The sequence below is a fragment of the Canis lupus genome, chromosome X, assembly GCF_048164855.1.
Source record: "Canis lupus baileyi chromosome X, mCanLup2.hap1, whole genome shotgun sequence".
In the NCBI taxonomy this organism is placed as follows: Eukaryota; Metazoa; Chordata; class Mammalia; order Carnivora; family Canidae; genus Canis; species Canis lupus.
The window spans coordinates 106,020,950-106,036,675 of NC_132876.1; the positions used below are offsets into that span (position 1 = coordinate 106,020,950).

The following is a 15,726-nucleotide window of genomic DNA, read 5'->3' on the forward strand; positions in this document are numbered from 1 at the left end:
CCGTCTTTATATTTAAAGTGGGTTTCTTATAGATAAGATAGAGTTGGATCTTGTTTGTTCTTGGTCCCCTCTGACAGTCACTGTCTTTTAATTAGTATATTTACACCATTCACATTTAAAGTAACTACTGATACAGTTGGATCAATATCTACAGTGGTTGTAACTGCTATTTCATTTGTTCTTTCTTTTCCTCTTCTTTTTCTGCCTTATCTGGTTTTAACTGAGAATTTTAAGTTATTACATTTTATCTCTTCCCTTGGTATATCAATTTTACTTCTTTCCTCAGGACGCCTGGGTGGCTCAGTGGTTGAGCATCTGCCTTTGACTCAGGGTGTGATCCCATGGTCCGGGATCAAGTCCCACATCGGGCTCCTGCAGAGAGCCTGCTTCTCCCTCTGCCTGTGTCCCTGCCTCTCTCTCTCTCTCTATCTCATGAATAAATAAATAAAATCTTTTTTTAAAACTTTACAAAAATTTTACTTCTTTCCAAAAATTTTAGTGGCTGCTCTAGTACTTACAATATATATTTACACCTAATCTAAGTTTATCTTTAAATAATACTGTAATTTCCTCATGTGTAATACACTTGGGATATAGTGGAGTATTTCTAGTTCCTCTCTCCTCTCCCTGGTGACATAGCTGACATTCATTCCACTTAATCTATATGTTATAATCACCTAAATACGTTGTTACTATTATTGCTTTTAAAAGTTATCTTTTAGATCAATTAAGAATAAGAAAATTAAAAGGGCTTTATTTCACTTTTTATTCCTTCTCTAACACACTCCATTGATAGATCTGAGGTTTTGACCCATATAATTTTTCTTCTGGCTGAAGAACATTTCTTGCAGGAGAGGTCTGCAAGCAGTGAATTCTCTCAATTTTTGTCTGAGAAATAGTTTAAGCATAGTTTTGCTGAATCTAGAATTTTAGATTGGTGAGATTTTTTTCCTTTTAACTCTTTATAAATATTTCATTCCACTATCTTCCTGCTTGTGTGGTTTCTGATGAGAATTCTGATATAATTCTTATCTTTTAAAAATTTTTTAAGATTGTATTTGTTTATTTATTCATGAGAGACTCAGAGACAGAGATGCAGAGACAAAGGCAGAGGGAGAAGCAGGCTCCCTGCAGGGAGCCCAAACGGGAATTCAGTCCTGGGACTCCAGGATCACGCCCTGGGCCTAAGGCAGGCACTAAACCACTGAGCTACCCAGGCATCCCTAATTCTTATCTTTGTTTCTCTATGTGTACAGTGTCCCCTCCTCTGGCCCTACACCAGGCTTCTTTCTAGATTTCCTTTTTGTCTTTGATTTCCTCTAGTTTGAATATGATATGTCTAAGTGTGGCTTTATGGGTACTTACCCTCCTTCCTGTTCTCTGAGCTACCTGGATCTGTAATTTTGTGTGCATCATTAATTTTGGAAAGTTCTTGGCCATAATGTATTAATCGTAGTTATTTTAAATTTCCTGTCTGATAATTCTAACATCTGTGTCATATCTGAGTGTGGTACCGAAGCTTCCTTTGTCCCTTCAGACTATATTTTTTTTCTTTTTGGCATCCATGTAATTTCCTTTTCCAAAACTGGACATGTTGTATCAGTTAATACCAACTGAGGCCTTTACAGTGAGGATTTATGTTACTCTAGGAGTTGGGATGTATTTAATGTTTGTTGTGGCTGTATATACCAGAAGCTTCAAATTCCTCCATTGTCATTATTTTTGTTTGTCCTCTTGACCTTGGGCTTCCCTAAGTACTCTTTCACAGAGAGAGTTTGTCTTGCAGCTGTAATCCACTATTATTATACTGGAACCTTATTGACCTGGTAGTGAGATTTAGAGAGGGGAAATGCTATATAATAATCTGATGAAATTTCAGTCTTTAAATGGCCCTGTGTTTTGAGGCTACGACTTTCACAAATATTTCTCCAGGGGTAGTTTTTACCCCCTCCCCTACTTCCTTCCCTGGATGTAGCACTTTTAGTCTATTTCCTTAAAGTCTTGACACCTGTGTACTCTCCCCCTCCCCCAACACTTAGGTGAGACAGAAAGGCTGATGGGGGCTTCAGTGGCAAGGAACCTAGGACAAAAGTTTCAGAATTGTGCTCTAGCTAAATCCTCTTCTTTAGAAAGTAGGCCTCTGGTATGGAGAAGACTGGGTGGATTTCACAGTGGTTGCTCTTCCACCTCTCCCTGTCAGAGCTTCACCTTGGGAATCTGTTAGGATTCCTGGAGATGAAAGCCAAGAAAACATGAGCCTCCTGATTCCTCTCCCTTGAAAGAGAGTGACTGTAGCTCCCAGGAGTCTCTCACTCTCATGCTATTCCACACTCAGGCTCCATCTGTTTGTCAAAAGTACCATTTAAGCATTTCTATCAGAGCATTATGCTTCAGTTAAGCAGATTATGTCTATGTCTGTATGGATGTTCCTGCTTCTACAGGTTTTGGGGTGAGTTTCTCTGTGACCTCAGTTCTCTGATGTGTCCAAGAGGAGTCATTGATTTTGTCCATGTTTTTCTTAGTGTACAGATGGGAGTGACAACTTCCAAACTCTTTACATGTTGAAGTGGAAACTGAAGGTTCTCCCCCTTCCTCTGTTACCAACTGAAATACTGCCTCAAGGCCATCAGACACCAGGGCCTGATGCCTCACTCATCTATTTCTGTATTTCGTGGTGACAATCTGGTGTAGTTCTTTTTAAATGATGCTTTAGAAATCAGTCCTGTGTTTGCATCTTGATTCCACTGCTTATTAGTTAAGCCATAGGATGTATCAGTATTTTATCAGCAGCAGTGTTCAATAGAACTTTCTCTGATGATGAAAACATTCTTTACCTGTTCTGTCCATTACAGGTACATGTGGCTATGGAGTATTTGGAAAGTGGCTACTGCAGCTGAGGGAATGAATTTCTAATTTTATTAATTTAAATTTAAGGCCAATAGCCACATGTGGCTAGTAGCTTCTGAAATGGACGGAAGAAGTGTAAACAGCAGATGAGGAGATATCCTATTTTTTATTCTCATTGGGTCTTTCAAAGTAAAAATATAGATGCGTGCAATATTATACTATCTGGGAGTTTGAGACCATGTCAGCAAAGCTTCTGCTTCATAAAAGGTAGTCACTGACTCTACAGGTACTTTTTACAAAAGGAGATGGGTGATGTGAAACATGTCAGCCGAAGAAGGTAGTCTTTTCCCCTGGGAATACAAGGTAGTCTTTTCCCCTGGGAATACCCAGAGGCTTGTTCTCTTCCACTGGACAAACGTGTGTATTTGGTGTAGGTATTTTGAGATTAGTGTGGCTTTAGGCACATTTCACTTTATGATTTTGTTCACACATGTATCCCCTTTTATTTTCCAACCCTGTGATGATGATGTTGCTGATCCCACTTTCCAGGTGAGGAAATTGAGACCCTAGAGAGCTTAAGTGACTTGATGAAGGACACATTAATGGTTCACAGCTTCAAACAGACCTTTGGGGGCTCTGAAGTGCTTATTCCACTATGCCTAAACCACTATTTACTGAACTGCACTCCAGTTCTACTTTACTTCTCTTTAACATCACTGATGTCATACAGTAGTTGAGACTGAACATTAGCTTCCAGGGCCCCTCCTTGTGGACATCTCACCTCTAGCAACCACAGAGCTGGGTCCTTGCCTCAAAAATGCAACAGGCAGCTCCTATTTGTACCCACCATGCCTTCTGGTTTGATATAAAGAAAGTTTCTGCCAAGGTAAATGGCAGGTGGCCCTGTGTGGGAAGTCTCTGGAAAAAGGAAACTTGGGTAATCACACGGTGACGGTAGCAACAACATCCACAGCGTATGTATGTGTGGGTAGGGGGCTTCTGTCTCCCCTCTGCCCCATCTCAGACTGTCTTTTCTTCTTCTCAGCCCCTTTCCCCTAAACTCCAGCCCTGAGACAGGCAGCAGAGAAGGCCTTCTGTCCAATATACTCGCCTTAAATTGCAAACTTAAAAGTTTCAGACTTACATAGTACCCTTCACACAGTAGCTTTTGCAGCATCCTTCAGAATTAACTGCTAAGCAAATATATTTTGCACCCCACTTATATCTGTGGGCCAGGTTCTTACAGAGAGGGAGACTGGATTTTTGAAATTAGACCTGGCAGCTACTTACTGAGCTGCTTTAATAGAAGTGGCTCTCAGAGTCACTGGACCAACAGGAACAGCATCACCTTGGGAACCTGTTAGAAATGCAAATTTTCAGGTCCTACCTCAGGCCTATAGGATCAGAAACTCGGAGGGAGACCCAGAATTTGGACAAGCCCTCCAGGGTATACCCGCTCAAGCTGGAGGGCCACTACCGAAGAGCGTGGAAGCAACGAAATGGCACTGAGTAATTAGTCAGGATGCACACAGATTCTTCGGATCTACCAAGCCACTGCTCCAGTCAGTGTGGTCCTCAAACCAGCAGCAGCAGCAGCCCTGGGAGCTTGTTAGAAGTGTAGGATCTTAGAATTGTGGTCCCAGACCTACACTGAATCGGAATATGCATGTTAATAAAATTCCCAGGGAATTCCAAAGCATATTCAAATTTGAGAAGTGCTAATCCTCACTTACATTGAGGTTAGTTCCATTTGAAGAGTTCAGGCACAGAGAACCAGGTAGGCAGGGGAATTTTCTTTGGTGGATTTGATTTTGATCCTAAATAATTACAGATTTCTTTTATAACCCCACAAAAAGAAATTTTAGAAAGGGGAAGGTAGGGGAAATGGACTGACCTATATGATTAAAACCCCCAGTCAGCAAAATTTTACATTTCACAGTTTCAAAGGGCTTTACAATGATCACTTTGCCTGGTTCTCCTGATCTCTAGCAATTCCGAGGACACTTTCCCTTTGAAGTGCTTGCAGATCTACTTATGTCGGCAAGATTTCTCTGGGAGACACTGTAGTCATGTAAATTAAGCGAGAGAGGAGAGTTAGCAACCCTCTCACCTCCATAGCTGGAGAGTCCCTGTCTGGCATGCTGTGAGGAGAGGTGAAGGAACCCTTGCAACAGGAGCCTGCAGCCTCCCAGAGCTTTTGATTCCTCAGACACTTCCTCGGCCCGAAGGGAAGGCTTCCTTTGTGTGTGAAGCCCCGTCAAGCATGAAGATGAGGTTCTGAACCCCAAGAAACCACCTTGGTGAGGTAAAATGCAGCCCCCACCCCCGTGCCCACTGACAGCTCTGCCTGCCTAAGAGCTTAGGAGCTGCATGTTCAGCAGTAGCATGAATCCAGTCCAGTTGTCTGTCATGACTGCAATGGAGTCATTAAAAACCAACAAATGGCCAATCTGAGTATTAAGAATGTAGATTGAGCACCCATTATGGCCTGCTGGGTCAAAGAAAAAAAAATGCTTGCACGTTATTTACTCACCAGGCGATGGTGGCTCTGGAGGAGTTGGCACTTATGGAGGAATAACAGGCATTTTCAGGGCCAAGAGCAATAATGATAACACACCCTACAGAAAGCTGTGGTTACCATGGGTTTGTCAGATACCGGATCTTAGTGCGTTCCTATCATCAGTGTGTGTGGAGGACGCTGTTACACTCAGGGGCAGATGAGGAACCTGGGCAGATGAGGTAAGTTACTCAAAGTCATATAGGGAAGCTGGGACTTGACCTGGGCTTTCCTGACTCCAAATCCAGTGTTCCGTCCACAACAGCTATGTCTCAGCTTTGCTACTCAACGTGTGCTCCGCTGACCAGCAGCATCACCTGAGAGCCTGTTAAAAATCTAGAGTTGGGAGTCCCTCCCATCCTGGGCTGAATCAGGGTCTTTATTTTTCACAAGGTGTCCAAGTGATGTGTGGATACATTAAAGAGTCCAAGAACAATTCATCTTTTACTCAGCATAACCACTCGCTTAGATGCCAAACCAAAACAAGAACGAGAACAAAAGGCACCAGTGCAAACCTCACAAAATTGAAGTACTGGGTATCATAAAGATTTTTTGAGCACTTGTAGTGATCGTTCTGTAGCAGAGATGAATTTTTTTTTCCTTGAGACAATTAGAAAGATTTGGCGCAGCTGTGGTATTTGGCAAAGTCGTGGGGCCCGTGGGAAAACGGGCAAAGGAATCTCACCTTCAATGCTGAGAAATTAGCAGTTCTAGTGTGACCAAAATAAATCAATAGAGAAGGGAGAGCACATTTCCCATCCTATAAACTGTCAACTGGCAATAATTTATTAACTACCTGCTGCATACTCCACATTGTGTTAGGTTCTAGGAGAAATTTGGGAGCATGAGACATTGTTCCTGCCCTTAAAGAGCTTATGATCTTGTTTAAGAGAAAGTATCCTGTGACAATACAGCAGATTATATAATAATGTATAATAAAGCATTAAGGAGTATGGACATGACTGTAAGCCAGATAGATTTAAGGGAAGGAAGGAGCAATGACTGTGGGAAGTCCTCCTCAAGTAGGAAGCATGTGAGCTAGACCCAAAGTAAGGAGTGAATGCATTTCTAGGGAGCAGAACAACAAAAGTGGATGTATGGAGACGGGGTTATGAGAAGGAGGCCTGCAGACTTCTCTTGTATTCATGAAGGGAAGAAGGGCTGGATCCGGGCCACTCAGACCTGGGGGTTTGGCATAGAAAACCCCAAGTCCTGGTGGCATCCAGGCCCTGTTGGGAATCATCTTTATCACCATCCAGTGACAGAACTGAAAATGAAAATGACTGGGTTTTCAAATCCAAGAAAAAACAGCTATGCTGGATCATTCTTGCCCACAAGCTTCATTAAGATGGGGTCACAGGCCATTTTGTTGAGTGAAGGGATGAACATCCCCTAGAAAGTGAGCCCTCAGCTCCTGAGGCCTGTAACTCTAGATGGGCATAAGACCCTTGGGCCAGACTCTCTCAGCTCATTCTCACCTCCACATCCCAAGTCCTCTTACTGTAAACACTGCAGCTCTTTGCCTGAGGCTTTTCTAGAGCAACAATTCTGATTCTAGGGACACATACAGCATCTGGAATGGTCAGAAACTTCTTTAGTGCCTCCCCCCACCCCGCAGCTAATCAATTGACAGTGGCTAGCCAGTTAGGAACAAATATCCAGCTTCTTCACCCACAGGTGCGCTAATCTGGACGTCTATTCTACAGGGTCTCCCAGAGTTCCCCAGGGACACTGAGCCCCAGGTGCCCACAGTGGACCCTTGGCTCCCCTGATTGGCTGCCTGCTACTCCCTGTTTCGTGCCCCCACTTTTTCACAGGGATTTTTGGCTATCACCTCCCAAGATTTCGTATGTGCCTACATTAAAATCCTCATCTCGACTATACTTGGAACCTGCAAGTTAAACTTAAAGTGGAAGACCTCACAATGGGGATCTTTCAAAATACCAGAGACAACATTCTCAAGAGGATTTCTTAGAGAGCAAGAAGATAAAAATAGCTTCCCTCTTCCCTCATTGCCTCCTTTTGTTCAAAATATGAATTCTGAAGTTGAAGGCATGACATATTATTCAGGGCTTCCCATATCAAATAACAACTGTGTTGATTTCCTTTTTTCTTTTCTTTCTTCTTTCTTTCTTTCTTTCTTTCTTTCTTTCTTTCTTTCTTTCTTTTCTTTCTTTCTTTCTTTCTTTTCTTTTTTTTTTGTCTTTTAAAGGTTAGAGATTACTCACCTCCCCTGCTGGTCATTAAATCAGTCTGGCAGGAATCCTCGGAAGTTCTGTGGCCTTCCGGGCATGTGTGCAGACAGCCCTGCTTGCTGTGATGTGCTAGCAAGCAGGTGACTTCAAAGGTCTGCTTTGAGCCTATCTCAAGTATCACTTGGGGCTCACACTGAGCCCCAAAGTCAGCTACCAGATGGCACATCTCACAAAGTCAAAGTTGATCAGATTCCCCAGCACCCTGCACCTCCCTAGCTCCTGTGCCGAAGGTTGCTGTACCCTGTCAGGCAGGAGACAAATCACTCCTTTTGGCTTACTTCTCCATCTCCTAGCTAGTGGACGGAGTCACCAGTCAGATGCTCAGCTGTTCTGTGAGGCTTGCAAGTCTGGTGAGTCCTGAGAGGTTCAGTTTTTGTGTTAATTTTTCAAAATCATGTTTCTCTTACTCAAATGGGGCATCTATTAAGATACTATGAGTCATTAGAAAGGTTGGCTTCCTCTAGCACTATAGCTTTATTTTTACATTTCAGTTTAAATGAGCAGTTTATCCAGATTTGTCCCCAGTGCTCACCTGCATGGGGAAGTGAGAGATTGCTCCCCAAATCTAAATGAGACAGGCAGGGTGGGTATTTGAGGATACTCCTCACACCACAGAAATATGCTTAGAAGTCAGACAACCCCAGGATGACACCGTACTTGGATTATTGTGATGCTCCTCCTATGACATGAAAGGACAACGAATAGTGATCTCAGTCTTTCCGTGATTTTCCCCTAGTGCAAAATGAAAATGCAAAAGGCAATTGGCTGGCCCAGGAGATGCATAGATGCTGCCCTCTCAGGCTCGTGCTTAATCTTTTCTAAGAGTATCTGCCACTCAGATCATTCACCGAAGGGACTGGGCCGCTCCAGTCACCATAGTACTTGTCACCAGAAAAAGCACCCTCAGATACTAAGAGCAGATTCCAGTGTCAGCATCTGCAGAGAGGATCTTTACGATGGCCTCCAAACCCAGGAGTCTTTGGTCCACTGTTCCTTGGATGTGGGCTCTTTCTTTTTTCATTTCGTGTTCAGAAAAGGCAAGCAGTTGGACCAGGCAACAAAGCACTGCCTCCTGCCTCCTGTGCAGGTTGCCGCTCACAGTGGGGTCTTACCTGCTGTCAGGAGAAGCCTAGCATAGTGGGTGACTGCTACAGACTGAGGGTCAGGCCTGCTGGTGATGCTCTGACAAGTCTCAAGCCCAGGGTGCATTGAGCAGCTCTGCCGTGCAGGCAACTAGACTGCATTCGGTTTCTTGGGTTCCTCTCCAGCAGGGTTTAGACTATAAAGGACAGAGGTGTGAGAGAAAGCAAGAGAACTCCATCTTGGGGAGGATTACGGAGAATCAGATCTCTGCCCAACCGCCCAAAAAAGCATCTCCTCAGAGGTCATAGTATTTGTCTCCAGCCAAAGTTCTATAAGATGTGAACTTCTCTTTGGCATTTTTTCATTTTACGTAATCAATGCAGCTGGAAAAAAAAAACCCTAATAAAACCAGAGAACACAAAGGAACCCCTTTCCAGCAGGGTTTGGGGCCAGATTATTCTTTTCCACAGGGCGCTGTCCTATGCCCGTGGGATGTTTAACAGCATCCATGACCTCCACCCACCAGATGCCAGCAGCAGCCCACCCCAGGTTGTGATGGTGAAAAATATTGCCAAGTGTCCCCTGGGGGCCAAAACCACCCCTTGGTGAGAACCGCTGCCCTCCAGGTTATTTAACAGTGTTCTCGTCCAGAAACTGCTCCAGTAAAGGGGGTTGGAAGACAGTATGGGAACTTCTTGATGTAAAGGACCAGAGAGTAACATTTTTAGGCTTTGAGAGCCACATGCTATCTCTGCCTCATATTCTTTGTTTTTGTTTCTTTTTGTTACAATATTTAAAAAAATATAAAAACATCCCCTGAACTCAAAAAGTAGGCTGGAATGGGCCCATCCTCAGCCTATAGAGAGAGGAGTGATGGCCCTTCCTGCAGTGACTACAAGTGCTGAGACAGTATCTGGAAACGCCTGGGATCTGGATCCAGCTACCAAGTCTCTAGGACCGTGAGCTAGCAGTTCTGCTGCCCTTCTTGGAAAGCCTGAATTAATTAGTTCCAAGTTAAATTCTGTTAATCTTGTTTTACAACTTAGTTCTATTTAATGTATTCAAACATAAAAAGTAAAAAAAAATAGGAACTCAATATTTGAACAAAATGAGATTCTCCTGTAAGTGGAAGAATGTCTGCATAGTGAGGATGTGTCCTTCCACTGGTTTGGAATACAATATCCTATGAGGTTCCTTCGAAGAAGAAGAAGTTGTATAAAGGAAATGCACCCCCCACACACAATTTCAAAACTGAAAGATGTTTTAATAGGATAACAGAGGATATCAAGGAAGGAAGAATGGTATCATGGCAAAAGAGAAGCCTAGAAACTGCCTGTAAAGCTGCAAAAATAAGGACATGTCATTTTGAAAATACATTTCAAAGTAGTTTCTATGGAGTTGTCTTCACCCATCACAAAAATGTCTGAATAAACTAGGGCAGGTCCATCTGACAAGTATTTATTGAGGGTTTACAATGTGCCAGGGACTGTGTCAGGCGCTGGAGTCAAATCCACCTGGACGGTGAGCAGGGCTCAAAGAGGAAACAGCTTCACCCAGAGATTTTTCCAGGAAAATTTTATCTATCTTTCTCTCTTGTGTATTGCTAATTCCAGATATCTTACACTTCACTTTGGGCATTTAGAGTTTCTCTATGTGGATTTTCACTGACACTGGACAGAATCAGTCAAGAAAATGTCCTCATGGCTCAGTTACCACTGTTAAGACAACATTATGAGATCAGAATGAGACTTCAGTCAAATATATTTCATTTGGACTTAGAAAATGTACATTTTAAGTTATTCGAGTAGTTTATCAAATGGGAGGCAGTAAATTATAGTGAAGAGTACTGGACTGGGTGTCAGAACCCTGTCAGGTCCTGTTTCTGTCCTCATCTTCTTTTCATGGACAAATCAGTTAATTTCTAAGGAGCAGACTTCTCATCTGTAAAATGGGATCACAGCACTTTTACCCTGAGGCTCTTGCTGTATTTAAACATACTATGTGTTTCTAACTTACAGAGTGGCATAAAGGTGATATCGTTATTATAAGGACTGGGCTAAACTGGTTCTTCATTCTACACGGATGATTCTGGGATATATCAAGTATTGTCTTGGTCACAGCCCTGATCAATTACCAATAAGACCTTCTTACACTTCATTTTCGGTGATCAAGAAGAAACATATTTATAAAAGCTCATTAGGCGCTGCTCTGAAATTTGCTCTGGGATGAACATCATGGATTTTCTGCTAAAATACAATAATGAACTAAATTTAATCTTCTAGTGAAACGAAGACTTTTAAGGATGTCCAGAAATTAATCGTTGATCCTTCACCAGCACCATCGTGTCTCACCCACCTTCACCCCAAATTACATCTTTGTCCCACAGACTTCAGAGGAAACCACTGCTAAGGACAGTCACCCCCTCATAGTTTGGGGTGGAAATCTATGCTGCAGAGTCTGAGGATGGCAACTATGTCACTTGCACAAATCTGAGAAAGCTTCTCCAAGTGAGATCAGCTGGATTTTCAAATGTGGACATTTTTTTTTCTTTGTGATACTCAATTATATTAAAAAAATAATCTACCTGGGTTTTGTCGTCATCGCTTCCCAGTCTATTTTTGCTCAGAAAGTACCTGGACTAATGTCCCAAGAAGGATCTCCTTCATAAAATGGGTACAACTGCAGAGCACTGGGAGGAGTAAATGACACAGCCCTGCAAGGTCCTTCCTCTGGTTTCGTAACGGGGCCTGAGGAAGCCTTATAAAACCCTGCTTATGCTCTGTCCACCTTGTTTCAAATGTGATGCCATCAAATGGGCAGGAGCCGGATGGTGCTGTGTGCAGTGTTAGCTGTCAGGGCCATCCTCGATGCCAGCAGCAGAGTATCAGTATAACACTAGTACGGGCAGAAACAGGGACTGTTTGACTACAAACACCTTTTATAAAGGACAAATCTTCATCTAATGGAAAGAAAGGAAAATAATGATAAGTGCTCTCCACCCCACCCCCCAATTAAATCACCATGACTGCTGGAGTTTTCCTGGACCCCAGCTCCACACCCACCAGATATAGGAGTTGGAAGTGGAAAGGCAAAATGGATATGTGAAATTGAGGCAATTCCCTCAGTTTCCTAGGTCTGAGTTTTTATAAACTGTATGAATTCATTTGACCAGAGAGCCATCAGCTTGAAATGGCTTCTGACCACTATTTGACTTGCTTTTGATTTTCCCCAGACACCTCGCACATGAAAAACCATCTCAAATCTGAAAACAATTTACTGACAAGACCGCTGTCCTTTAAAGTTGCCCTTTAGCCATGGAGGCAAAGACAGCCTCCCTCTCTCCAGACCCAACTTTCTCTGATAATATGGTTTTGTGTCCTGGACAGATCCAAATCAAATAGGAGAGAAACAGTCATGTTGAAAAGAGGTCTGATGTGCCTGTTGATGTCTCATTAACCTTGAGAGTGAATGTAACTGGTGACTGCCCGTCACAGTGGCGTGACGGTTTGTTAGGGGGGAAAAAAAGCCAGTGGAAACATCACCTCGGGGAAAAAAAATACAAAGAGAAACATCATTTAGTAGATCATCTATCAAAACATGGGGCAGCTTTCCAACTGTCAGGACTGGCTAAATTATAGTTTCCTTAAGCCTGTGATGAAACTACTACGTGTTTTCTTGAGGAAGCATTTGGGGCAGTATTTTACTGTGTGTCAGAATATGTTCACTGAAGTATTGGGACCCCCCCCCCCCAAAAAAAAAAAACACTTCGAGGTTAGAAGCATAATCATGAGAAAAGCAAGTATTTCCGGACTACTGTTACTAAGGTTCTGTGATGATGTGTGTGCCACTGAAAATATCACAAGCCACCTGGACGTGGGAAGGTCCTAATTCCACTGAGTCCCTCTTCAGGTTCCCCTCATTCCTAATTGCTGATTGGTATCACCTCAACAGAGAGAGGCAAGGAAATAACACAGGAAAATGAGCATGTCTCCAGGGATAGAGGGTTACCTGTAGAGGAAAGAGGAGACAGTTCCCCAGGTTCCCTGGCTGCCTCCCCTTGGCACAAACGGACTAGAAGTCTAAGTGTCGTCTAATCCCATATCTGGACTGAGACCCTGACAAAACCAGCACCTTTTGTGCCTCTGCCCCAGGGCTCCAGCTGGGACTGGTTCTCACCAGTCCTCCGCAGAGGGGCACCGTGAGTAAACAAGCCCCACAATTCCCACTGGGGACTTGGATGGAACATTCTCACCTAATTTTGCTTTCCTCTCTGAAGGTCTCCACTTTACCATCTCTAGTCCTCATTCCTCTGCTTTTCTAAGGAACTTCTTGAAAGTTATCACCATTAGCCTCACTTTTCACATCAAATTTCCACCTCGGGCTGACGGCACAACCTGTTTCCAAGAGTGTCACCCTCTAACCAGCTGCTTGGTTTCTTGTGCTCTCCCCGTAGGGCCACATAGCCTGGCTTCTGTCCTCACCCTTCTAGCTCTGCCCCTCACCCTGACGCCCAAATGCACCCAAATAAAAGTGGATTAACCAAATCTCTGTCTTCCCAAAGAAGTTTGGGCATTTCAGAAGAAGGGAGCTACTGTGCAAGGCGAAATAACTGCGAATGACAGACATCATTTCCTACCCCGGGAAGACAGAGATGGCCACCTCGCTCTGGGGAAGAGGGCGGCGGGGCAGCCCCACATCCTCGCCGGGGACCACACTTCTTTCTGGCTGGGCATGAGGCCTCTTCCTCACCATCCCGCCCCACATTCCTTTGCCCCCTCACGGCCCCTCAAAGCAGCCTTTCCGAAATCACTCCAAAGGCCACAGGAAGGGAGTAAAGAAATGGGGAGAAGGGAGAGGAGGGTGTCTGAATACCGCCCCCCCCCAAGCGTAATATTTTGTTTCCAAGTACCAGGACTTTCTAGAATGTCTTCTCTTGTTGCGCTCCTTCCTGGCCCAGTAACCCCCCAAGCCTCCCCACCCGCAAGACCACTGCAACCAAAACAAGCGCACCGACCACAGCACCGTGGCTGCCGCCGCCCCAACTGTTGCAGCAGCTGCCGGGGTGGCGGCGACAGTGGCGAGGGCAGGGCCGGGCCCGGACCCGGACGCTCCCCGCCCAGGAGTCTAGGAGGCTCCGGGCGGCCTCCGAGGGGCGCGCGGTGCAGGGGAGCCCCTGCGGCAGCCGCCTGGGATGGGAGAGGCGGCGCTCCCTGCTCGGACCCCCGCGCGGAGCCAGCCCAGCCGCGGCAGCGGCGCCCGTGGAGGCTGCCCGCGCCCGCCCCCCTCTCACCTTTAAGATCAGGTCGGTGTGATGCTGGTCCAGCATGTTGGCTTTCTGGAAGGAGGTGACGATGACCCGGCCGTAGCGCCCGGGGGTCTGCAGGTCCGAGTAGAGTCGGTGCTTGGAGCGGTTGACCGGGAAGAGGCTGTTGACGAGGTTGCGCTCGATCTTGGCGAGGCTGTGCTGGGGCGCCAGCAGGTGCTCCACGCTCTCCTCGACCTGGTAGCGGCTGAAGCTGGCGCCGAGCAGGATGGAGATGAGCACGGGCGCCGAGGCGAAGAAGACCGGGTGACTGGCAATGAAGTGGCCAAGCCGGGAGAAACACGTCCTCAAGCCCCTGTGCAGAACCTGCCGCAGCATCCTAGAGCAGAGCGGGCGCGGGAGGAGGGCGAGGCGCACGCTCGGCGCGGGCTCGGGCGGCGGCGGCGGCGGCGGCGGCGGTGGTGGCGCCCGCGGCGGCGACGGCGGCGGCGGCGGCGGCGGCGGAGGCGAGACCCGGAGCTCTCCCGGAGCCGCGGCACCACCATCGGGGAGTCCCGCGCCGCGCCTCGGGAGGGTCCCCTCGGGCCGGAGACACGCCCTCCTGCCCGCGGCCGCGCCGGCCCAGAGAGCCCCCCAGCCTGGCGGCCTCCGCGCCGCCCCCACCCCGCCCTACCCCGTGCGCCCTCCCCACCCCCCGCCGCCTCCCAGCCCGAGGGGCTCCGCGCGGCGGGGCCGCGTCCCGGCTCAGCGCGGGAGGGGCCCGGAGCTGCCCCCGCGGCGCGTCATGACCCCACTCACCCGACCCCCAAGGCCAACGACGGGGTGGCGCGGGGAGCGGCGGCGGCGCTATCTCGGGGAGACTCTGCGCGCCAGCCTAGGAACACGAGGACGGAGAATTCCAGGCTACACCCAGTCCCCTCCCCTCCCCGCGCTCCCCTCCCCCGGCCCGGCCCGCCTCGCACGCCCTCCCCTCCCCTGTCCTCCTCCGGGGAGACCCAGAGATGAATAAAGAAATGGCCCTGATTTTCCAAACAAAAAGTAAAGAGTTCTCCCGGGGGGCGTCGGGTGGACCCGCTCAGAGCCAAGTACCCCCAGAGGCGGAAAGGAGGAGGCTGAAGACTGCGTGCGCCCCGGCTCTCGCCAGGCTCAGGTGGTGGCGCGCACTGGCTGGTGCGGAGAGGGGGTGGGGAGCGAAGACGCTCGAACGTGGAAATCACGCCTCCTCTCAAGTAAGAGCCATTTAAATTATCCCCAACACTGCAGCTGCTGCGGGACCACGGGGTCCGAGTGTGCGTCTGGGGCACGTCCACCCAGAAGGCGTCCGTGGAGAACCTTTCTTCTTGCCCTTATCTAGGGTCGCTCCAGAGTGTATTGGGGTTGGGCAGTTCTGCTGCGCGCCCCTCAACCCGCGCCCCCCGGTCCCCCAGTAACAAAAGTGCGGGTACTGCTGGTCAGTCGGTGGAGCTCCCGGACTCCCGGCTCTCCGCCCTGCCTCCTCCTCCTCCTCCCTGTGTCGTCACTGGCGGGTCTGGGGGACCTGGTGCGGCGGGGCTGGAGCGGGCGCCCCTGCGGGAGGGCGTAGAGTGTTTGTGAACCGGGAATCCGTAGCGTTACTCCCCTTCTCTCCAACACCCCGCCCTCTCGTTCTCAAAGACGCAAGTGTGGGAGTGGGGGACACCTTATCTCAGACCTGGAGAGATCCTGGTCTCCGAGCATGCCGA

The 15,726-nt window shown here is 47.1% G+C and overlaps 1 protein-coding gene across 1 annotated transcript in view; it reads right to left on the reverse strand.

The window, feature by feature from the left end:
• PTCHD1 (patched domain containing 1) overlaps positions 1–14,400 on the reverse strand; it is a 56,303-nt gene extending 41,903 nt beyond the window's left edge. The window contains exon 1 of the mRNA XM_072815432.1: positions 14,033–14,400. Coding sequence (XP_072671533.1) covers positions 14,033–14,383 — 351 coding nt within the window. The 5' untranslated portion in view covers positions 14,384–14,400. The remainder of the gene's footprint in view (positions 1–14,032) is intronic.
• Between the last annotated feature and the right edge of the window lie 1,326 nt (positions 14,401–15,726).